The sequence below is a fragment of the Pelobates fuscus genome, chromosome 4 (assembly GCF_036172605.1).
Source record: "Pelobates fuscus isolate aPelFus1 chromosome 4, aPelFus1.pri, whole genome shotgun sequence".
In the NCBI taxonomy this organism is placed as follows: Eukaryota; Metazoa; Chordata; class Amphibia; order Anura; family Pelobatidae; genus Pelobates; species Pelobates fuscus.
The window spans coordinates 60,930,129-60,954,351 of record NC_086320.1 but is presented as its reverse complement, the minus strand read 5'-3'; the positions used below and the strand labels follow the sequence as shown (position 1 = coordinate 60,954,351).

Sequence of the window (24,223 nt, the reverse complement as noted above, 5' to 3'; positions counted from 1 at the left end):
TGATTTATATTTTTATTTACATTTATTCTTATTTTTATAATTACCATTATTTTCATTATTCTTCATACTTTTTCTTATTTTTTATTCTTATTTTATATGTTTTCATTTATTTTTTCCCATTATAGTTTTAGTATATACATTTATTACTAATTGGACTGTTTTCCCATTGCAATGAATGATTAACATGTATTTGCCTGGGTAAGGGAATAAGTGTCTAGTTTCATCTCCAAATTGATTTTAAATGCACTCAAACAGTTGTAAGAACACTGGTTTATTCTATTTTATTTTATTTCACTCATTTTTTTCCATACATTAGGCTTATTTTTTCCATAGGGGGAAGAAAAACTGAACACTGTCCTCCCCATGTAAATGTAAATAGATATGATAAAATTATCCCACTTATATAAGCAGAAAAACATTAACTATATATAAATGACTTAGTTTACTCTTGTAATACAGACATAAAAAGTCATATCGAGGGTGGAACGCAGGGCATAGCCGTATGGAATGCACATGTCATCATAATGCTCTCAGGAAGGACGGCGCACCGGAAATGACGCAAGGAACCAGGAAGTGAATGCTGATCAGACCGGGCAATTTGAAAATCATTAGAGAAGATTTCGAACAGTTGCGTTATTCGTGGAAACACCCAAGGTTCCAACAATCAAGAGCCATTTATAAAGAGAGACTCAAAGGGGAGGGTTATATTCTGCTTTATAGTATTTTGTTACTTTTGTTAAATTATTTTATTGTTTTTTGTATAATGTTGCTACAAATTTTGGGTGATTCCCTGAGGAAGCCCTATTTTGGGTGAAACATGTAGGATTACTCCTAAGGAACTTTTGTATTTTTAAGCCTTTTTTAGCTCTATTTTAAATTTTGGATAAATAAAAGCTGTTTACCTGTATCCTGAGTCCGGCTCTCCATACTTGCAGCAGTTTGCTAAAGGAAGAGGCGTCCTGGTTATAGCCCCCCATACTATCAGGGGAGGCACTCTTCTGCGATTTATTCCACTACATCTTGTGAGTGCTCATTATATTTGCGCTTTTTATTATTTTCACAACAGTATTACGCTATATTTTGTTTTGTGTTATATTTGTAGATCTACAGCCACTTTCTCCTATATGCTTGTCGTTGTCTTGTACCAGAAATACTAAGGCTGATGTCTTGTCCAGACAATTTGATATGGAAGATGATATTGAAGAGGTCATCTCCCACAATTCCCTCTGAATGCATTGTAGCTACCACCTTTCTATCCTTGTTGTCTTGTGTGTTAGAAAAAATACAGACAGGACAGGCATTGGCCCCATCTTAAAATGCTTTCCCTATGTATTGTATGTACCTGATTCAGATAGACCTAGTGTTTTCTTTATTTCAGGAAAACAGGACAGCAGAACACCCTAGCATCCATAAGGCCATATCCGCTATCTTTAGGCAATTTTGGTGGCCTACATTACACATCAATACCCGAGAGTATATCGCTGCTTGCGTAACCTGTGCTAAAGTTAAGACCACTAGAAACCTGCATTGTGGATTATTACAACCTTTCGATATCCCAGACTTACCTTGGTCACATTTAGCAATGAATTTTATAGTTGATTTACCTAAATCTATGGCTCACTCTACTTTTGACAGCCATTGATCAATTTTCTAAAATAGTGCATCTAATCCCTCTCACCAAATTACCATTCTCTGGTGAATTGGCTTTGATTTTTATCAAAGAGGTGTTTTGTTTGCATGGGCTTCCTCAAGAGATTGTGTTGATAGAAGGAGTCAGTTCATTTCTAAGTTTTGGAAGTAGTTTTGCAGTGAGTTGGGTATCAAGATGTCTTATTCTTCTGCTTACCACCCACAGTGTAATGGTGAAGCTGAAAGAGCCAACCAGTCTCTGGAAAACTATTTAAGATGTTTTATTTCCCATAACCAAGACAACTGCTCTGAGCTCCTTCCCTGGGCTGAGTTCGCACGCAACAACTCCACACAAGACTCCTCTCGGTTTGGCCCATTCAACATTAATCATTGACGTCATTCCATTGTTCTTCCAGATTCCATTTCTAAAAGTGGTATGCCTGTGTTAGATCAGCATCTGTCTTCTCTTCAGAATACCTGGGTTCAGATTAAAGTCTCTGTCCCAAGCAGCTGAACGTTTTAAGCATTTTGCAGACAGACGCAGGATTGTTGGTCCTTACTACTTAGTGGGTGACAAGGTCTGGCCCTCTACACGTAATCTGCGACTAAAAGTTCAGTCAATGAAATTGGCACCACGGTTTGTAGGTCCCTTCCGTGTTTTACGGAAGGGTAATCCTGTTTTCTTTGCCCTGGAACTGCCTCGTACATTGCGCATACACAATGTTTTTCATGTTTCCTTGCTGAAACTATTGATATGTAATCGTTACACAATGGCTAATGTTCCTCCCTCTACTGTTACTGTGGAGAGTCATTCTATTGTCGACTTGCGGTTCTCCCAGGGTTCCTTGCAATATTTGGTTCACTGGAAGGGGTATGGCACAGGAGAGGTCCTGGGTTCCCACGTCCGATGTGCAGGCTGCTTGTCTGATCTGTTTTTTCATGCCAAGTTTCCTGCTAAGCCACGTCCTGACCGCCTGGTGGGCATTCGAGGGGGGATGTACTGTCACACTGCCAATCCAGGGAGTCCATGTTCCCACGCCCAATCGGCGCGGTCATGAGCCCCCACCCGGTTCAGCATGACAGCGTGTCCACACTATCAGCACAGACACTAAATTTACCTCTTGCCGGGCCTCTTTACGCTCTCCACGCTACATGGCCAAAAATCGTGCCGGTGTTCTCACGAATGCCAGTCACTTCCAAGGGCCACAATTTAACAGTGCAGCCTTCGTTTTTGATGCTGGTGACATGGACCTGCTTGCATCACCATATTATCGCAGTGCACACGTTTTGGAAGCACCAGGTCACAGTAACCAATTAAAGCCCTATCTGGGTGATTTAAACTCCCTGGTCCATTTGTTTGATGCCCTGTCATGGTTTCCATTTCTTTGGTTTATCCAAGAGTTATGTAATTCTGGCATTTTGACCTTGGCTTGTCGTGGACTTTTCTCCTATTGTCCCTGACCTTTGGCTATTCTTAACAATTATTCTTTCATCTGTATCGCAGACCTCAGCTTGTCTTGTACTACTCCATTGGCATTTAATTCGGCCATTTTTAAGTCCGGTAATAGGCTTACTGTTTTTTCGTATTTGCTGTCTTTGCTTGTTGGATCCTATCTGTCCATGACACCATCATCCTTCCAAACTTGTCTAGTCCGAATTATATTGTGATGTCTTTGCTGTATATCCTAGTTATGTAGATCAGTAAATCAGTGACCTGCTCATTCATGGCATACAGCTTGATGTCACCATGTAGAGTAGGTGGCTGATGGTAGCCCCACTTTTGTATCTGTATCCACTCTTCTTGATGAATTGGCTAAGAGGGTTGAGGCCTATGCAGAACAGCATTGGGGATAGTGCATCACATTGGTATATGCCACATTTGATGTTCACTTGAGTAAGTGTCCTGGAATTGACTTCTAAAGTTGTTTTCCACTTGCCCATTGAGTTTTTATTGTCTGGTTGATATTGTATAGTGCCAACCATTCCAGTATCCATGTGTGTGGCATTGTGTCATAGGCTTTCTTGTAGTGAATCCAGGCTCTGTACACGTTTGTCTGTCTGGTCTTAGAATCCTGCACAATTGCTTGGTCTTTCGCAACTGGTTAATCTTTATATTTATTCATTCATAGAGGAAATTTTGATCATAGTTTATTAGTTGTAAGTGATAGGCACTTATGTCATTTAACCCATCTTCCCTTTTCTCTACATGCCCACTGGATAACTTGGAGTAAGGACTTATACTTGCATCCGATCGGGCAGAGAGTGTAGTGGAACAAATTTGGAATGCACACATCATCACTTCTACGACGTGATGACATGAGTGGAAGGTGACTTGCAAGCACACAAACTCCAGAATGAAATGTAACGCATACTTGGAACAAGACATCTTCGCACGGACTGCACAATGTCGGAAAGCCAATGAAAGTATGGATGGATCAATTAAGAGGGGTTTATAAGAATATGGTGGGCAGGGAGGTATATTTATGCCTCACTTGTACATACTGCAGAATTGTTCTCGATGTGGGATGAAATGCATAGGATCACTATTACCAACTAATTTGTAAGTGAATAAAGTTGTATTTAGCACTTGATCTTGCTCATATTTTATCTGGATGCACCTTACAGATTTTCAACTCAATTTGGACAATATAAATGAAATAAACACTCTTGAAACAAATACTACTCAGAGTTCTGTCTTTTGACTTTCATATTGCGAGTGGCCAATTGATAAAACCTATATTGTCCATGTTTTACCATTTTTAACTTCCTTAGCAAGATCACCCCTATGTATTGTGTAATATATATATATATATATATATATATATATATATATATATATATACACGATTTGAGGACACCTTTGGGGTAGAATCTTTGGAAAAAGGGAAACTAATGCCAGATTGTTTCATTTATTCTCATATATTCACTTTTTTGTACACCCCTAGCATCCCCTGGACACTTATTCTTCCGCCAAGAGTGTTGGGGCCTAAAATATGATATATATCCATGTGGCCTTTGCCACTGATTATAGCGACTGACTTCTTTCATTCCTTTCACCTCCGCACTGCTTTTCCAGGTTAGGAGAGGTTAAGGCGGTTGCTTGTGCAACCTTATGGTAGCGTCGGCTCTGCATACAAGTAAAATGTGTAGGCCTTTTGGGTAGAAATCCTGTCAGGATGTAAGAGGAGAAATAGTGTAGTTGTAGGAGTATCTTAGAATCCCCCCAAAATTTGACTAGTCCAGATAACCAGCTGTTAGAGCAAATTGAAAAGTTATACATCAGCGTTAAAACCATAATCCCTGGATATTACTATCTAGACATTGACGGTAGGTAGTAGGTAGTAGAATTTAGACCTTCATTTCTCAATTAGTAGAAGCACCATCTATAATGGTTACTTATATGGATCTGGTAACTACTAATAATGTTGACTTTTGGGGATCAATTGTGAATAGTTTATAATATGGTATCCGTTTTAAATTTGTAAAAGTAAGTTTAAGAGGAATTCAATAAAAAGTTTAAAAAAATGAAACCAATACAGAGAGCTTTCCACATTTACTATTATTATATAATGCTAATATATTCCACATAGCTTTATCTTAAATTCATTATATTATAGACCAACAGAAAGGTACAGTTATGGTACAAAGGGAATTGCTAAAAAATGTGATGTTCTGTGGAATCTCTTACAACAACCTGGCACTTTGTGAATATATCTGTAGTTTGCTTGGCATGAGTCAAGAAGAATGGAAAAAAAGAAAAAAAAAGGACCCACATTGAAGCACAGAAAAAATAAATAAAGTGTAAAACAAAATTCAGTTTTACTGATATCAAAATAGTGAATACAGGATATAACATTTGGGAATTGTGAATGACAGCATCTGTGTTATCATACTCACCTATAGGGTGAGACAGAATAATGAATAATCAGGAGTGAGGCATTAATACATAGCCCAAAACAAAAAAAATAATTCAAACAAATTGCAAAAAAAAAAAAAAAAGGAAAATGAATACACCAAAAGCTAAGTTTTAGAACTGAAAAATTACCCTTTCACTGACTACTGGTAATAGAATTCTATCAAATGTAAGTAATTTCATCAAGTAAGATGAAGTGAGTGTCCTAGAAAAGGGACTCACTTTATTTCCAACAGGGAGCTTTAATTAATTTAACATATTACCAATAATATGTTGTAATAAGTTGGCTAAACTCCAGTATTGTCCAAGGATTTTTCTGAGATAAATTACTGACTGATAAATGTGATTAAAAGCCTGGATTCTCAAACACTCATGTAGGGGTTGTAATAGTCTTCATGATGTTTGTGGTCAAACATATTTGAAGAAAAAAAAAAATTACTACGTCTAATCTAAAGGAGGATTGGCTCTGGAAAAAAAATATAATCCTACCAAGCACGGTTCTGTTAAAAGGTCTTATTTTTCTATTGGACAATATGCTATTATATGTGGACAAACTTCAATTAGCTGTAGAACAAGACCCCTCTAAATTAGTAGCAGAGTCAGAGAGTAAACATTACATTTGTAAGAAATACAATAATCGTTATTAATAGTTTGACCAAATGAAAATTTGACCTGCAAACATCTGTAAAATGATTAATCTAACAATTCTGAAGGCTGGCACAGAAGGAGCTGTAATGATTTGTGACACTTAGAACTAAGTAAAGCATCTTATTTGAAGCTTCCAAGTAACCCAACTAATAAATGTGATGTACAAATAATATTACTTCTAGATACGGCAGTATAGTATGGTACAAAAAAAGATTTGAGAAAAGTAAATACCTATGGCTCCAATTACTCCTATTTTTCATATGTTGCTATTAAAGTCTAATAAAAAAAGTAACATAACATTTTCCACAACTGTAGTCTGCCTAATCTTATTTCATAGCATAACCAAAGCTCAAACTTTTTCCAGACGCAGGCCATACCTCATCGAATATAGTATTCCCCCCCTCATCCCATAGTGTTCCCCCCCTTTCCATAGTATTCTCCATCCCCTCCCATAGTGTTCCCCCTCCCATAGTATTCTTCCCCCCCCTTTCCATAGTATTCTTCCCCCCCTCCCATAGTGTTCCCCCCTCCCATAGTGTCCCCTAGTGCACTTTCCCTCTTGTCCCATAATTACTTACCTGTCGTCTTGAAGCGTGGGCCGGCTTCACAGCGCGCACCGCGGTACTGGAACTATAATTTCAGGTTCCAGTACTGGCGGGACTGAAAGGAAGTGTGCACACTTCCTTTCAGTCCCGCCGGAAACCGGAACCTGAAATTGAAGTTCCAGTATCGCGGTGCGCGCTGAACTCCGGCCCACGCTTCAAGACAGGTAAGTAAATATGGGATATCGGCATATAACACGCACCCATGATTTTCCCCCTATTTTCAGGGAGAAAAAGTGCGTGTTATACGCCGATAAATATGGTACTTGAAATTTACCAGAATTATAATAGTCATCCCAAGATCCAGTTTATAAAACAATAAAAATAAACTGCTGAACAACTAAATCTGTTCATATAGGCAACGCCAAAACCTAATACAATTGGATAGGGGTAATTTGAATTCAATGGGCCACACAGTTTAAATTCAGCTCAATATTCTAAAAGTGTTAGCCAGCTAACTCAGTTGTAATGCAAATACATCTGGAAAAGAAAGTGCTTTAGAATTCATATCACACCCATCCCTTTAATCAATTAAATTGCAGAAAATTATTGCATATTCAAATAGTTACTATTGTATTTTTAGAATATATCGACATTCGTTATTTGTCATGTTTAAAGACAGATTTGTGTTTTCAGTAACCACTATACAGAGCATTGTGGACCCCACTTTTAATAGACACTATATTTATATATAAATTTAGTAAAATAAAGTTTATTGGAATGTCTCAAACTCCTAATTTTTCATGAGGTGTTTAATAATTGATTTTTTTTCTACAAAAAGGCCAGTAATATATCCGCATTTAAAATATTGAAATTGATCTGTTATAATGATATATAATCTATGTTTTCCTGTTACCCGGTCTCCATACTTGTGCCAGATATATATTGCAGCCATCCATGCTTTTTTTGTTTCACTGACTGGGTGCCATACTAGGCCTGATTTAATACCATGCATTATAGGAATGCTGTGCACAGTAAAAGAGGGTTCAAATAGCACTGATACCAGGACAAGTTTTTCAAAGACTGAAAAAGCATGGATTGCAGTTAAGCTGGTGAGGAGATTCAAGATATTTCCATAGGTCCAACCTCCAATATTGGATTTCCTTTCCATTTAAACCAGATCCACTCAATGTTAAGAAGGAAAAAGTGCCAGTAATGGACAAATATTCGTGTAGCAAGGTACATGATGTTGAGAAAGCACCAGGGAGGTATGAAACGCGTCCAGGGTACTTGCATTACTTGTTTTTCTGGTAGTGGTGTCGGTGGTCTCTCTTGTCTGGCAGTAGCAGGTATTGTGACAATTTGTTATTCCTTTCATTCATCTGTCCTAATTTTGCAAAGCTTGTTTATTTTGCCTGGATATCTATGCTATTGTTGGGGACAACATGTCATCTGTATAATATATCATGCCTGTTTTAACCCTTGAGTACCTATGAGGTCTGCCATGACAATCTAAAGCCATTTTGTTTATGTCTTTTTATACCAATAAATGTGCACTTTCATACTTTCCATATCCTCCATTTAATTTTTTCTATGGAATATAGGGGCTTAACCCAGTGTGCGGACTATTGTACTTATATTGTGAGATTTTCTATGATTGGGAAAAGTCCAGCACCGGGATCTAAACCCCATTAACCATATTATCTCAGGATACCGATTTATGTACTAAGAATCTACTTTATACCAACTATAATACAAAACTTGGTGGTGCAGCATCGTTTGTGTTTGTGATTTTATATCTAATCCACATTTTTTGTTTTAACTTATTGTATAGAATAAAATGTTATTTTAAAGCCAGTTGGTTATCTTTACCACATAGTTAAAAACAATATAAGGTAAATTATATATTTAAATATATAACACCGATAAATTAAGAGCAAAATAAATTTAGTGTTATAACTAAAAAAAAAAATAAACAGCATATTTTTGCGGCCGCCTTGGTGACTTTTGGTTAGTAAGGAAAGGTTTGTTTAGGGGTGTACAAGATAAATGGCAATGTTAAGGACTATCAAAATGTGAGGTCAGGTTAAATTAAGATAGTGAGAAGCTAAAGACCAATTTCTAATCTTAAAATCCAACCTATAAATTATCACAAAAAAATCAATAAAAAAATGCAGAAACAATTTTGCAGTACTCCAGTTTAATAAAGACTACATATTTCATTCTCTACAGTGATCATGTGCAACGTTTGACATTAAAAAAAACCAAAAAAAAACTGGATTGATGCACGAGGTCTCAGAAAGATAGAGGTGAACCTATCTTTTGAGCTTCCTACACATAATCATGATAAATAAATAACTTTCATTGAATGTTAAGACTGTATAATTTAAGTTTCCCTCCACAAGGTTTATGCTATCTTTACATTACACATTTCTTAAAAGGTTATTATAATGCTAATAATGCAAATAGAACAGATACTGTAGTGTGTTTCTAATTAACATATTGCATATAATCACTTTCCTCCACCCACTGCTTGAACACTGACCAATAGAAATCTTCACACCTATTAACATGACAAAGGCTATTGGTGGGATACTCAATTTGCATTTAATTAAGGGAGGGGTTTATGGTTTAGTCAGGGCAGTTCTCCTATAAAAGACCATTAGCAGGCTTACAGCCTTCAGAATGTGACTTCTTGTTGGTTTAGCAGGAACCTCTTGAAGACATTGGACTGTAGGAGACAATTTCCACGTGTCGAACTTTTGAAAGATCACTTTTTCAATATTCCAAAGTGATCTCAACCCAGAGTTGATAGTAAGATTTTAAAGGTAAGATCTATTCCTTAAAAACTGATACAGGATGTTTGAAGGGAGTGTAATTTAGTTTTTTTACACATGGTGATAGATAAGTTGCAAAGAGTAGGTTAAATAGTAGAGATGGAAACGGTCTACAGCTCCTCTAATTTGAAAATTGGGTTTTTTGCTATAAAATACAAATTTGTTTAAAGAAACTAAAACTTTAACTGAATACTGAAATAGAAACAAACAATTAGATGTTCAGAGAATAAAATGTACATGATTATTATTCCTGTTGGATGAATAACATTTGGTTCTCTGTGTATGTTGGACTAAATTTCATGTCTCAGTCAACCTATAGCGTGATTGAGAGTTGTAGTACACAGTAGGTGGAGAGTGTTACGACACTCACCGCCAGGGGAATGTTGTTACGACACTCACCGCCAGGGGAATGTTGTTACGACACTCACCGCCAGGGGAATGAAGCCGCCGTTTAGTCGATAATCCCCTTTCTCCAGAAATGCAATTTTAGTCCAACCGATCGTAAAACTCCCGAACGGAGCGTACGAATGCGGCAACTCCCGATCAGCAATCCATCCGAAATCCTTCCACAGCTAGAAATAAACGAAAACGCTGTCCCAATAGTAAATCCCTCCACAAACGAGACAAAGCTCCGTCTTGAAGGTCAAGCAGTAATGTGTTTAATGGGGGCTGCCTGCCCAGTATTTATGCAGGTCTCCACAAGGTAGACACTCCCCTAGGGGACCTTGTGGAAGACTGTAAAATATATTATACAGTAGCCAATCGCAGTGGCTTTAATACAAGCCCTTCCCATTTTACCCATAAGTCATTCTTTCCTATCCCGGAGATAATTAGGGAGAAACCTAATTAACTCCGAGGATAGGGACCATCGCCATTTTAAAACATAATACGAAAAATACAATAAAATACATAAAATCAGAAATACCGAATGTACAGTGTTCGTGCAACGTATCCCCAGATAGCCTGGATCTGAGGGCATATTCCTACCGAATAGCGCTCAGGTCCGATGTACACAGTCCAATCGCCATGGAGTCAAAGTCTCTCATAAGTCCTTCGGTATACGAATGACTACATGGGACGGCTACCTGGGTAAGTCCATACGAATTAGAGAAACTCCCGAACTGACCGGTGTTTGTACGCCTCAAAGAAATAGAAGGGGGGCGGCCGTCTCCAGCGGTGTTCGGTAGATAAAGAGTCCGTTTTTAGATCCATAGGTTTTTGCACCGAACACCGCTGATTTCGCCTTGTGTCCAAAATGGCCGCCGCCTCGTGTTCGGCATACGAACGACGACCACCCGTACGAATGGAATGGAGAGGTGTTTGCGGTTAACCACAACGTTCTAATTGTGGTCAAGGTGTTAACAAGCCGCACACTCCTCTCCTGGGTGGCCGTTGGTTCGGTAGTTTCAATCGGTACTTAGGGAAAACATACGAACAAGGGCATACGGACAGGAAATCCACGAACTCAAGGCAAACAGACGAACCAGCAATACAGGTCTATGCAGAAGGGTTCGTCACAGAGAGAAATGTTTTAATGTGTAGCTTTGTTTGTGAGACTGGTTCTGTCCTTTAATTCATAGCATATAATTCATTTGGGGTTAGTCAGGACACTCGAATATTAACAGGTGATTTCTGAACGTTGGCACAAAATTTGGTTTGGCTAAAAGAACAATTCAATCTATTAAATACTATTTGTTGAAATATACCATTTGCATTTACGTGTTAATAACATCTGTATAAAGTGCTACCTAATTTTACATATAATGTCTGGATGACATTATACGCAGTCCATCTGTTATATAGTCTCTCCAATTGTATTCAAATATTCCTCAAGTCTATTAACAAGTCTATTAACACACCGTATAAATGCATTTTGCAGTCTTTTTTACCACTTTCTGGAGGAAGATCTCTCCATGGACCCATTCTCCTCCAAAAATTACTAGAGATACACTGTACCATGCTTTCATTATTTCTTTTGTGCCTGCTAAGTTCAACTAATCTTTGGCAGGAGAAAAGGAGTGGGAGAGAATTGTTCTACAGGGAATGGGCTGATTTGTCTTACTTTAGGTTTCCCCACTTAGAAACGGTCTACACTTCATAGCTTTAGATTGCAATGTCTTAAAAAAAGATTACAAATCTGTATTCTGATTCAGAACAGCAAAATTATAATTTTGGTAAATGTACAGAGGATGCCAACAAACATTGGATATTAGCATTCACTGGCAGTTTGTCAAACACGTTACAGCAAACATTGGTTAAATATTAGCATCTTTAGTAATGACGATTTATTTTTACCTATAATAGATTATAAAAAAGCATATTTTAAAACTAATGTTTTGCACACTCAGGTCTACGCTTCGGATCTGAATAAAGAACCTGCCTTCCCGGTCATTGCAATGGAAAATACATCCAAAAACCAAGAGATCCAGATGATTCCAGAGCAGTACCAGGTTCTTGAAAAGCTTGGAGAAGGGACCTTTGGTCAAGTTTTACTGGCTCATGACAAGCTAGCAGGTACATAGTTTGAATATCCCCGAAACCTTTGTTGGCACACGTGTGTTTATCTAATAACGCAATATCTAGAATAGTTAATGGCTATAACAACCTGTAATTCAAGCAGAAATTTCACTTTTTGCACAACCTGGTAGCCAACAAAAAGTTAGTTATTTTATTTGTCTTTTTATTTACATTGTATATCCTACTGCACTGGCACAACTAAAACAATAGGCAAATGAACTTAATTTCCAAGTGTCGCATGCACGCACGAGGCACCTGGAAATAAATACTGGAGCACAAAGAGTATTAAACATGCTACTCCTGACACATTAATGCTACTATAGTTGATTGCATTCATGAAAATGGTTTTAACAACCGTCTTGATAATTTTTGCCAGGTCGATCAGTGGCGCTAAAACTGCTGAAGAAAGAGAAAACCCACCAAGATGCCTTTGTCAAGGAATTCAAGGTTGCGGTCTATCTTTCTCATCACAGGGGGATCATTACTACCTACCCCTACTTCTTTGATAACCTGCACAACTACATCTATGTCCAGGAGGTGGCAACAGCAGGGACCCTTGAATCCATTATTGTTGAGAAGGTAAGAAAAAGCTAAACAATTGCTTTGGAATAATCTCAGTGGTATTTTTAAGCAGATTAGTAACAACGCATGGTCTTGTTAGAGTTTCTATGCTAGCTTAGGCATGGGCAACTTGATACCCTATGTACTATAAAAATCTGGCAGAGGAGATTTGCTGGAATTTTATATCACCAAGAACAGGAAGGCAACTGATTACCAACACCTGTTCTAGCTGCATCTTTGTTTGGTTAAATAATTATCAATGTTCAGGTTGATTTCATTTAAAGTTTTAATAACACAGCTATCTCCATAAAAAGTGCTAATTACTTTGTCAACTCTTGCCTAATATTGAAATATTAGAAATATTCTGTTCTGTGTTCAGCAGCATATATCCTTGAGAACTGGATGTATGACATACATTGATAATTAAACAAGTATGTAAATCATTGCTTACAACAAAATAACCAATATTTGAGAAATATTTTTGCTAGAGGAGAGTTATCAGCTGATTTATTAAAATGTTTTTGAAAATGATATTGGTAAATGTGTTTATATTTTTCTCTACTGGATATTTTACTGAAATAATTGTTTTTCTAATCTTCTAGGTTGGGTTACCAGAATACATTGTGAAGCGTTGTGCTGCTCAGATTTCCGAAGCATTATTTTTCATTCATAATCAAGGATTGGTGCATAGAGACCTGAAACCAGACAACATCTTGCTTATGGATAAAGAATGCCACAACATCAAGATCGGAGATTTTGGTCTAACAGAACGTTTTGGTAGATTCATCCCATCGATGTCTCATATAATACCATACATGGCACCTGAGCTTTCTATTCTGGAACCTAACCAATATCTACACTTGAGTCCAAGTATTGATGTCTGGGCATTTGGAGTCACCCTGTATGTAGCTCTCACTGGCATCTTTCCATGGCTGGAAGCTGTAAACAGAGACCATCAATTCCAGATATTTGCAAGCTGGAAAACATACGGAGGGTTAGACGCTCCCCCTGTTTCCTGGCAGGGTTTCACCAGAGAAGCATTGGTTATGTTTTCCAGTTTACTTTCACTGGATCCTTCATTTAGAATGTCTGGTGGCATTGTTTACAATTACCTGCATATACCATGGAGATCCAAAGAGCTGAATATTAATAGGTGAGAGGTTTAAGCTCTTTGTCAGCCAAGGACAGGAAGCAATAGCAATGACAGAGCTTACAGATGTCATGACACTTGTACATGGATATCAAGTGTAGTAAAAGGACCTCAGGTCTTCAAGGATGCCATGTACATGAAGGTAGGTTTGTATTATTTGTTTATTTATAAAATATTTTACCAGAAATACATTTAGATTTCTAGCATTTTTCTGCATGTCCTGGGCCCACTACTTTGTTACAATAGCGTACAATAAAATATTCAAAATACAAAATATTAATACACTACATATAAATTTAATATCGAATAGGTACGAAATTTAATCAACCATGATTATAGGTGCATTCTGTTTTGAGATATGTAGAGAGGGATTTCTTAAAAGGATTTTAGGTTGGGAGATTTGAAAGTGTCCGGATGGTTATTCCATAATAGCAGTGCTTTGTAGGGAAAAGAGGAAGGCAACATTTTCATTTTGCATTGAGGTATACTAGATAAAGTACTGGTACTGGATCGGAGGTTATAAGAGTTGGGAACAGCCGTGGAGTACATTCTGCTCAGGTAGGGTGGGAGCTTTCCAAAAAAGCTCTTAAACACAAGACTGAAAAGATTAAGGTTCCTGTCTGAATTCCAGCAATAGCCAATTTAGCTTTTATTATGTCACAATGGTTGGTCATGTCATTACAGTGTAGCAAAAAGCACCAGGATGAGTTTTACAAGTTTATGAAGGTGGATTTGTGATACAGGTGCATACACTACATCCCAATATAGTGTATACCTGTGTGTCTTAACCATCCTTTATCACCTCTCATCCATTTTTAAATACTTCTAAAAATCTGCTTAAAAAGAGGAGTAATCACATTACCCATCATTTCATAAATATTTAAATACATTTTTATACAATCTGTCCAATAATTTAACATATACCTTTGCCCCCCCCTCCTTTTATCTTTATTGGGGGAAGGATGTGGGTGGTATAAAATGTAACATAATTGGATATACCCATTAAGGAATATTTAGTTATGAAAGAATGCATCCATATATAAACCAGTTTATTCAGGTGTCTTGTGCGTAAATTTGAATAGAGTTCATTTATATATGAATTAAGCTTTATACTAGAATTTTCAGATATATTTTTTTATCTTCTCATTTTTTTCATTAATAAAGTATTTATATTTGAAAAAAGTTTAGTTACAAGCACTTTAATCATACCCACTCTTTCCCTTTTTTCTACATGCCCACTGAATGACTTGAACAAAGGACTACTACTCACAGCCGATCGGTGAGGTGGAACGCATACATCATCGCTTCCATGACAATTATGCTAATGGGTGTGGACTGACAAGCACAAAAGCTTGGGCACACAGAACAAAGTGGGATCACATCAAAAAGGGAGGAGCTCTGAACTGAATAGCAGTAAATCTGAGATGGAAACAAAAAATAGTTGATCCATCAATGCTTTCTATAGCTCCTAAGAGGGGTTTATATGAGACTTGAGGGTCTTGACATCCTTCTCTTGCCAGATTATTATTCTAGCTGGGTACCTTATGACCAGTAGGGCTTGGATCTTGTTCTTGCCATTCAGCTGGGACTTCAAGACCTGTGACTCTCTGGAGGTACTTGGATGTTGCTATCCTCCTTGCCTCTTCCTCGTGGTTGCCATATGCTTGTGGTACCCCCAGGTACTTGTAGATATTCTCCACATCTCCTATTCAGATTTCTGGTACTTGAACTCCTTCTGTCCTGATCTTTTCTTGCTGTCACACTGGCAATCCGTGGAGACTCCATGCCCGGTCAGCATTACAGCATGCCTGCACTTGATCAGCACGGACACACTAAAGCTATAAAATCAACCTCTTGCCTGGTCTTCCTCCAGTCTCCATGCTACACTTCCGGTAATCACGCTGGCATTCTCACGAACGCTGGCCGCTTCCAATTTAAAGGAACAGCCTCAGTTTATTACGCTGGTGAAGCAGACGTCTCCAGGTCACCGTAACCAACTAGAGCCCTACATGGGCTAATTAATCTCCCTGGTCCATTTGTTTGATGCCCTGTCATGGTTTCCATTTGTTTGGTTTGTCTGAGAGCACGTTATATATTTAGGGTAATTCTGGCATTTTAACCTTGGCTTGTCAACTTTTCTGCTTTCTATTGTCCCTGACCTTTGGCTATTCTTTGTTTATTCTGACTTCTGTATACCTGATCTTGGCTTGTCTTGTACTACTCTATTGGTGTTTAATCCGGCCATTCTAAGGTCTGGTAATAGGCTTACTGTCTTTTCATATTTGCTGTCCTTGTCGGATCCAATCTATCCTTGACATTACAACAGGACCATTATGGATCCTGCCAATATAAGCCAGCAAATGACTACCTACGAGATCAAAGTAGAAGAACCTGATCATAGGATGGATCAGTTTGCTCAGGCACTTCAAACTTATGACTCTCCAGCCTGCAGTGTCTGAGGCCTCCTACTATAAAAGCCCTTCTATTAAGTTGACACCTCCTACTAGGTTTAGTGCTGAACCCCTCAAATGTCGAGGATTCTTGAATCAGATTGAGAATCACTTTGAGGCTTCACCTAGGTCTTTCCTTCTGACCGAACAAAGATTGTTTTTTATTTTTTTATGAACCAATTGCCTGGTAAGGCTTTAGCTTGGGCTAACCCTTTGTGGGAAAGTGAGAAATCCATAGCTTATAATTACAAGGAATTTGTCAGTTCAAGCTGTCTTTCGAACCTTTAGGGAAAGAAAAATCTGCTGCGAAGGCTTTGATGCGCATAAAGCAGGGTAATCGTACGGTATCACTATGCCAGCGAATTTCAAACTTTAGCTCACAAAGTCAACTGGACTAATAGTGGCTTGGTTACAGCATTCAGAGAGGGACTGTATGACACCATATTAGACAAAACCACTGCTAAAGCTTTAACAGAGGGGTTAAACGAATTTATACCGATGGAAATGGATAAAAGGCTCAGAGAAGGAGAAAAAGATGAAGCGCAAACCTAAGCATTTGTTTATTTCTTTGACTCCTTATTTTTCTCTCTTCTGCCGTTTCCCAAAGTGATCCTGAACCTATGCAGTTAGGTGTAACTAAGCTATCAGAGGCTGAGAAGCAATACAGGAGAGGTGAGGGTTTGTGTTCTTTGTGTCAAACGAGGTCTTCTATGATGAACATGACCTATCCGTCCAGAAAATGTACGCACCTAAGGACCATTAGGGGACCAGCCTTAGGTGTTATGAGGCATAGTAGGGGACATGTACATAATTGATTCCTGCTTCCTATTTTGCTATCTTAGGGAGATGCCATTTTTAACAACAAAGCTCATAGATTTTAGAGCAGCAGAAAATTTCATAGAAGCTGAATATACTCGAGTCATGTACCACTAAGAGGCAGAGCGACACCATTTGGCCGTTGAGGCCATAGATATTTGACCTCTAAGAAATCCTTTTATTACCCAAGAGACATGTTCCATAAATCTATCAATAGGTGTTTTACATAAGGAATCCATTTGTCAGGTTATATCCTCTCCATCCTGTCCGGATGTCTTGGGTTTCCCTTGGCTTTCTTTACACAACTCTCATAGTGATTGAATTCAAGTAAAGTATTATCTTGGGGTGATTCACGCAGGGAAAGACATACAACCAATATACTATTATTATTATTAATGTGAGAGCACTCAAAAAAGAGAAAATATTACCCACTTGGAGGATAACACTAGAAAGGAGAAAACACAATATAGGGTAATAACGTCAAATAAAAGAAAATATTTAATTGCTTTCCCACTGTGGTGGTAAGATGTTGCCCTCAGCTTTTGCATATAGTATGCAGTTTTTGCTGCATTCAGTTCTGTTAATTGGTTGTTTAGTGTTTGTATTTGTTCTGCTAGGGCTGGATATGGGTGTAGTTTGTTTTGAGTCGTCGCTATCGCCAACAGCTTTTGGCATTCTAGTAGGGTTTTCTGTCTGTTCTTTTTGAGGTATGAGGAGCGTCTTATAAAGAGTCCCCTTACTACAGCTTTGTGTGCTAGCCACACATGTTGGTCAGATACCTCCCCTCTAGAATTCTCTTTAAAGTAGTTTACCAAATCTGTTTTTACTTGAGTAGTGAATGTTTGGTCATGTAACAACGACTCGTTCAGCCGCCAAGTTCCTCTCCCCTTAAATTGGAAAGAGTCGAACAGGTTTAGATAGACTGGGCTATGGTCCAACCAAGTTATCTCACCAATGTTACAGCTTGAGACTTGTGCTAGTGTTTGTTGGTCCACATAAAAGGTGTCAATCCGTGTGTAAGTATTGTGAACTTTCGAATGAAATGTGTAATCTCTCTCCACTGCATGAAGAACCCTCCAGCTGTCATATAAGTTGTGTAGTATGATTCTTTTAGTGAGTGTTTTACATATGGAAACCATCTGCCCTCGCCTTACCCCTTGTGGGAGCGCCGTCGTGTCTTCCTCTGGTGATGTAATAAAATTAAAGTCACCGCAGAGGATCAGCCCCCCTAATTTGATCTGGTCAATTTTTTGCATGAGACGGTGAAGGAAGATCTCTGCCCCTTTATTGGGGAAGTACGCCGAGACCAGGGTGTACTGAGTGTTATTGAAGAGGCCTACCAACATGATGAACCTGCCCTGTGGGTCTATCATTTTTTTTGCTCAATAAATGCTACATCTTTGTGGATTAAAATGGATGTCCCCTTCGTTTTGTTTGCGGACATCGCATGGTATTGATTAGGGAAGTATTTGGTGTATAATTCGGGTGTCTTAGCTTTTTTGGAAATGTGTCTCCTGGATACAGGCGATGTCTATCTCTTTTGATCTAAGTTCTTGCAATAAAAGGCGTCTCTTGCCTGGCGTGTTTAACCCTTTTACATTATAGGTTACTAGTTTCATGTTGGGTTAAAGGTGTTTCTATACCATTTTTGTTCTTCCATAACTCCTCAATATGTACTATTTGTTTTGCGACAATGTTGTGTGCCCAACTTTGATTTTGGTTAAGGGAATGCACCTTTATGGAGTGCAACCAGTTACTTGTATGTCGAGGGTGAGGGTGAGGGGTGTAGTGGGGGGTCAGAACAGTCGGTGGGTGGTGTACCCAAGTGGGCTCCCATAGCCGGGGCCGCAGTCCGCCACCTAACCAGTAGGTGCGGGTACTGGGGGGGTTGCAGGTGATGCCTTTTAACATGTCAGTCATTCACCTAGGGGCCTCAGAGCAATTTTAACGCTAGTTTGTACGTTTTCACAAAACAGTTATTGCTTAAAACATAAACTGAACATAAAGTTAGAATAGCCAACATATTTTGACACCAACTTCTATTTAACCCATGTGTGCATTAACTGCCAAAACTGAAGTGGATGACATGATCCCGTGCACAGTTCAAACCCTTATGCGATATCAGTATTATATTGGGCAGAGTCGGAGTCTAACCAGCTGTGGTAGCTGCCAATGTTTCGGGTTTAAAGTCTATAAGTCCATAAACAATTCGAACTTGTACTGTGCTTTAAAGATGAGAATGTCTGTTGGGATTTAGCAGGATCTAAGAACTTTCTTGTTAGTTTGGTGTGTATGTGCCTATGTGATATATTTACGTATATCTCTAGCTCTTCACTGAGATGACCATTCCGGCGACATTCTTGGAACTTTCGCCGATTTTTCAGGTCCAATGGGTGGCAGCGGCAGTCCCCAGTCCTTCAGCTTGCGAATGCCGTGTGTTATATCTGCAACCATATGGACCGCATCTTGGTGCGAAATGAGGAGTTTGGCAGGGAATCCCCAGCGATAGCTCACATTCTGCTCTCTCAGGATCATGGTGATGGGCGACATTGATTTCCTGAAGTTCAGGGTTTCTGCCGATAAGTCCGCAAATACTTTAATAAATTTGTATTCTTCAGGCATGCCTGTATTTCTACTGGCTTTCATGATTCTTTCTTTAGCGTGAAAGAAATTGATTCTAGCGATCACATCCCTCGCTGCTGTAGGCGGTAGATGTTTAGGTCTGTGCAATATGTGCGCTCTATCAATTATCAGTTGATCAGGGTGGATTTCTGGAGTAAGAGCTTGGAATATGTTGGACAGATAATTGAGGAGGTCAGCCGTCTGTATAGACTCTGGGATGCCACGAAACCGGAGGTTATTTCTCCTCGCTCTGTCTTCCATGTCTGCTAATTTGAGTCTGTGTTTCCAAAACGTTATCTAGCTCTTGAATCTTGTCTGCCAGGCTGTTATGGGCCACAGCGTGTTCGTCTAATTTCGTTTCTATTTGTGTGGTTACCTATCTCCTGCACCTCTTTGTGTAATTCAATCTTCAGCTCTTGAAGTTGCTTCTTCATGTTCTTTTGTATATTGGCTGTGAACTCTTCCATCATCACCCTGATGCCTCCCATCGTCAGGGGTTGCTCATCTGGTGTACGAGGAGGTGATGTGTGTGGCGAGGGGGAAGTTTCCCGCCTTTCCTGGGTGCCGCCATCTTGTGCAGGCTCCTGATTATCTCTCAATCTGGAGGCCGCAGTTTTTGTTAAGAAAAACTAAGCTCAATCGGATTTTCCCGCTTTAGTTTTCTGTCTTTGCGACATGGTGGCCGCTTCCCCCGATCGGTATGTGGGTTTATAGCAGGTTTTGCGCTCAGTGTTCCGTTTATTTTTGCTCTTTCGGTCTCTATATGCCGGAGCTGATCTTACATGCGTCCGCGTAGCTCCAGTAGCAGGCCACGCCCCCCTCAAAATGCTATTTTAAGAAGACAGATGGCAATAGCTATGTCCATAGACAGAGCTGCCATTATGACCCGTGGCTCCAAGGTATTACAGGGAGTCAATTTACACGAGTACGGCGTAATTGTAGTAATTTGGCAGATTTTCATCAACAAGCCAATATAGTTAAAGATAAATTGATTTGTAAAGGTTATAATAAACAACAGCTTAAAAAAGAAATCCAAAGAGTTACGGATATAGATAGAAATAGTCTACTTATGGATAAACAAAAAGGCAACAGTGGGACTGATCAGCCAGCAAATACATTCGAGTATGCTTTTCTTACTAATTTCAATACAGATCATCACAAAATTAAAACGCTGGCCAAACATTGGCATTTTCTGAAGGAAGATCAGATTTTGGGTCCTTTCCTCCCTCAACATCTTCCTGTAATTTATAAAAAATTATTTGGCTCCAAGCTATAGTATTAAATCTAACAATCCATCATCTACCAGACAATCAGTGTCAGGTTTCAACAGCTGTTTAAATTGTAAAGCTTGTAACACCATGCTTACCAACACTGGAATAGTGAAAGATTGTTAGTACAACTACTAACAAAAGATATAAAATCAAGGAGAATATTAATGCCACACGAACGATGTAATATATTTATTGCAGTGTCTGTTTGGCAAACAATATGTGGGGAAAACTAAGAAGAAACCTAAAACCAGAATTATGGAACATCTGAATAACATTAAAAGGAAGATGAGAAACCATACATTGTAATGGTTGCTCAGTCTTTGATTGGAAGAAGTTACGATTTATAGGGATAAAACATATGAAACCACATTGGCGAGGGGGAAATAGGGATGAGAGGTTGACACAAAGACGTTTTGGATACACCAATTGGGTACACTGGATCCAAAAGGACTTAATGCTGACATTGACATTATTTGCTTTTGTAATGCATTGGGAAACATGTGCATATATATATATTCTTAAGTTTACATCAGAATGGAGCAGAATACATACACATTTAACTTTTTTTTCCTTAATTTTTTTTCATTTTCTATTTTTATAATTTTTCTAATTTTTATTTCATTACTTATTATCTTTGATTTAATTATTTTTATATTTTTATTTATTTTTATAATTACCATTATTTTTCATACTCTCATTTTTTATTCTCGTTATATGTTTTTATTTATTTTTTCCCCATTATAGTTTTAGTATATACATTTATTACTAATTGGACTGTTTTCCCATTGCAATGAATGATTAACATGTATTTGCCTGGGTAAGGGAATAAGTGTCTAGTTTCATCTCCAAATTGATTTTAAATGCACTCCAACAGTTGTAAGAACACTGGTTTATTCTATTTTATTTTACTAATTTTTTTCCATTTGAGTTTTTCATACATTAGGCTTATTTTTCCATAGGGGGAAGAAAAACTGGACACTGTCCCCATGTAAATGTAAATGGATATGATAAAATTATCCCACTTATATAAGCAGAAAAACATTAACTATATATAACATGACTAAGTTTACTCTTGTAATACAGACATAAAGAGTCATACCGAGGGTGGAACGCAAGGCATAGCCGTATGGAACGCACATGTCATCATAATGCTCTCAGGAAGGACGGCGCACCGGAAATGACACAAGGAACCAGGAAGTGAATGCTCATCAGACCGGGCAATTTGAAAATCATTAGAGAAGATTTCGAACAGTTGCGTTATTCGTGGAAACACCCAAGGTTCCAACAATCAAGAGCCATTTATAAAGAGAGACTCAAAGGGGAGGGTTATATTCTGCTTTATAGTATTTTGTTACTTTGTTAAATTATTTTATTGTTTTTTGTATAATGTTGCTACAAATTTGGGGAGATTCCCCGAGGAAGCCCCATTTTGGGTGAAACATGTAGGATTACTCCTAGGCAACCTTTGTATTTTTAAGCCTTTTTTAGCTCTATTTTAAATTTTGGATAAATAAAAGCTGTTTACCTGTAACCTGAGTCCGGCTCTCCATACTTGCAGCAGTTTGCTAAAGGAAGAGGCGTCCTGGTTATAGCCCCCCATACTATCAGGGGAGGCACTCTTCTGCGATTTATTCCACTACATCTTGTGAGTGCTCATTATATTTGCGCTTTTTATTATTTTCACAACAGTATTACGCTAGGTTTTTGTTTTGTGTTATATTTGTAGATCTACAGCCACTTTCTCCTGTACACTCGTCGTTGTCTTGTCCCAGAAATACTAAGGCTGATGTCTTGTCCAGACAATTTGATATGGGAGATGATATTGAAGAGGTCATCTCCCACAATTCCCTCTGAATGCATTGTAGCTACCACCTTTTTATCCTTGTTGTCTTGTGTGTTAGAAAAAATACAGACAGGACAGGCATTGGCACCATCTTAAAATGCTTTCCCTATCTAGCATCCATAAGGCCATATCCGCGATCTTTAGGCAATTTTGGTGGCCTACATTACACATCAATACCCGAGAGTATATCGCTGCTTGCGTAACCTGTACTAAAGTTAAGACCACTAGAAACCTGCCTTGTAGATTATTACAACTTTTCGATATCCCAGACTTACCTTGTTCACATTTAGCAATGGATTTTATAGTTGATTTACCTAAATCTATGGCTCACTCTACTTTTGACAGCCATTGATCAATTTTCTAAAATAGTGCATCTAATCCCTCTCACCAAATTACTATCCTCTTGTGAATTGGCTTTGATTTTTATCAAAGTGGTGTTTTGTTTGCATGGGCTTCCTCAAGAGATTGTGTCAGATAGGAGTCAGTTCATTTCTAAGTTTTGGAAGAAGTTTTGCAGTGAGTTGGGTATCAAGATGTCTTATTCTTCTGCTTACCACCCACAGTCTAATTGTGAAGCTGAAAGAGCCAACCAGTCTCTGGAAAACTATTTAAGATGTTTTCTTTCCCATAACCAAGACAACTGCTCTGATCTCCTTCCCTGGGCTGAGTTCGCATGCAACAACTCCACACAAGACACCTCTCGGTTTGGCCCATTCAACATTATTCATTGACGTCATTCCATTGTTCTTCCGGATTCCTTTTCTAAAAGTGGTATTCCTGTGTTAGAACAGCATCTGTCTTCTCTTCAGAATACCTGGGTTCAGATTAAAGTCTCTCTCCCAAGCAGCTGAACGTTTTAAGCATTTTGCAGATAGACGCAGGATTGTTGGTCCTTACTACTTAGTGGGTGACAAGGTCTGGCCCTCTACACGTAATCTGCGATTAAAAGTTCAGTCAATGAAATTGGCACCATTGTTTGTAGGTCCCTTCCGTGTTTTACGGAAGGGTAATCCTGTTTTCTTTGCCCTGGAACTGCCTCGTACATTGCGCATGCACAATGTTTTTCATGTTTCCTTGCTGAAACTATTGATATGTAATCGTTACACAATGGCTAATGTTCCTCCCTCTACTGTTACTTTGGAGGGTCATTCTATTGTCGACTTGCGGTTCCTCCCAGGGTTCCTTGCAATAGTTGGTTCACTGGAATGGGTATGGCACAGAGGAGAGGTCATGGGTTCCTGCGTCCGATGTGCAGGCTGCTTGTCTGTTCCGGTCTTTTCATGCCAAGTTTCCTGCTAAGTCACGTCCTGTCGGCCTGGTGGGCGTTCGAGGGGGGATGTACTGTCACACTGCCAATCCAGGGAGTCCATGTTCCCACGCCCAATCGGCGCGGTCATGAGCCCCCACCCGGTTCAGCATGACAG

General features: G+C 38.7%; 1 protein-coding gene across 1 annotated transcript; it reads left to right on the top strand.

The window, feature by feature from the left end:
• Nucleotides 1-2,781: 2,781 nt before the first annotated feature.
• On the top strand, nt 2,782-17,180 carry LOC134609320 (serine/threonine-protein kinase SBK1-like). The gene is made up of 7 exons (XM_063453000.1): nt 2,782-2,935; nt 7,913-8,000; nt 9,456-9,483; nt 12,020-12,083; nt 12,463-12,665; nt 13,250-13,800; nt 17,090-17,180. Exons 1-7 carry the CDS (start codon nt 2,782-2,784, stop codon nt 17,178-17,180), a joined length of 1,179 nt encoding a protein of 392 aa, XP_063309070.1.
• Nucleotides 17,181-24,223: the final 7,043 nt, after the last annotated feature.

Coding starts and splice junctions, on each gene's coding strand:
- LOC134609320 (XM_063453000.1), top strand. CDS start 2,782: ATGGCCAAAAATCGTGCCGGTGTTCTCACGAATGCCAGTCACTTCCAA. Junction 2,936..7,912: donor TTTGGAAGCACCAGGTCACA/GTAACCAATTAA, acceptor CATTTAAACCAG/ATCCACTCAATGTTAAGAAG. Junction 12,084..12,462: donor GGCTCATGACAAGCTAGCAG/GTACATAGTTTG, acceptor AATTTTTGCCAG/GTCGATCAGTGGCGCTAAAA.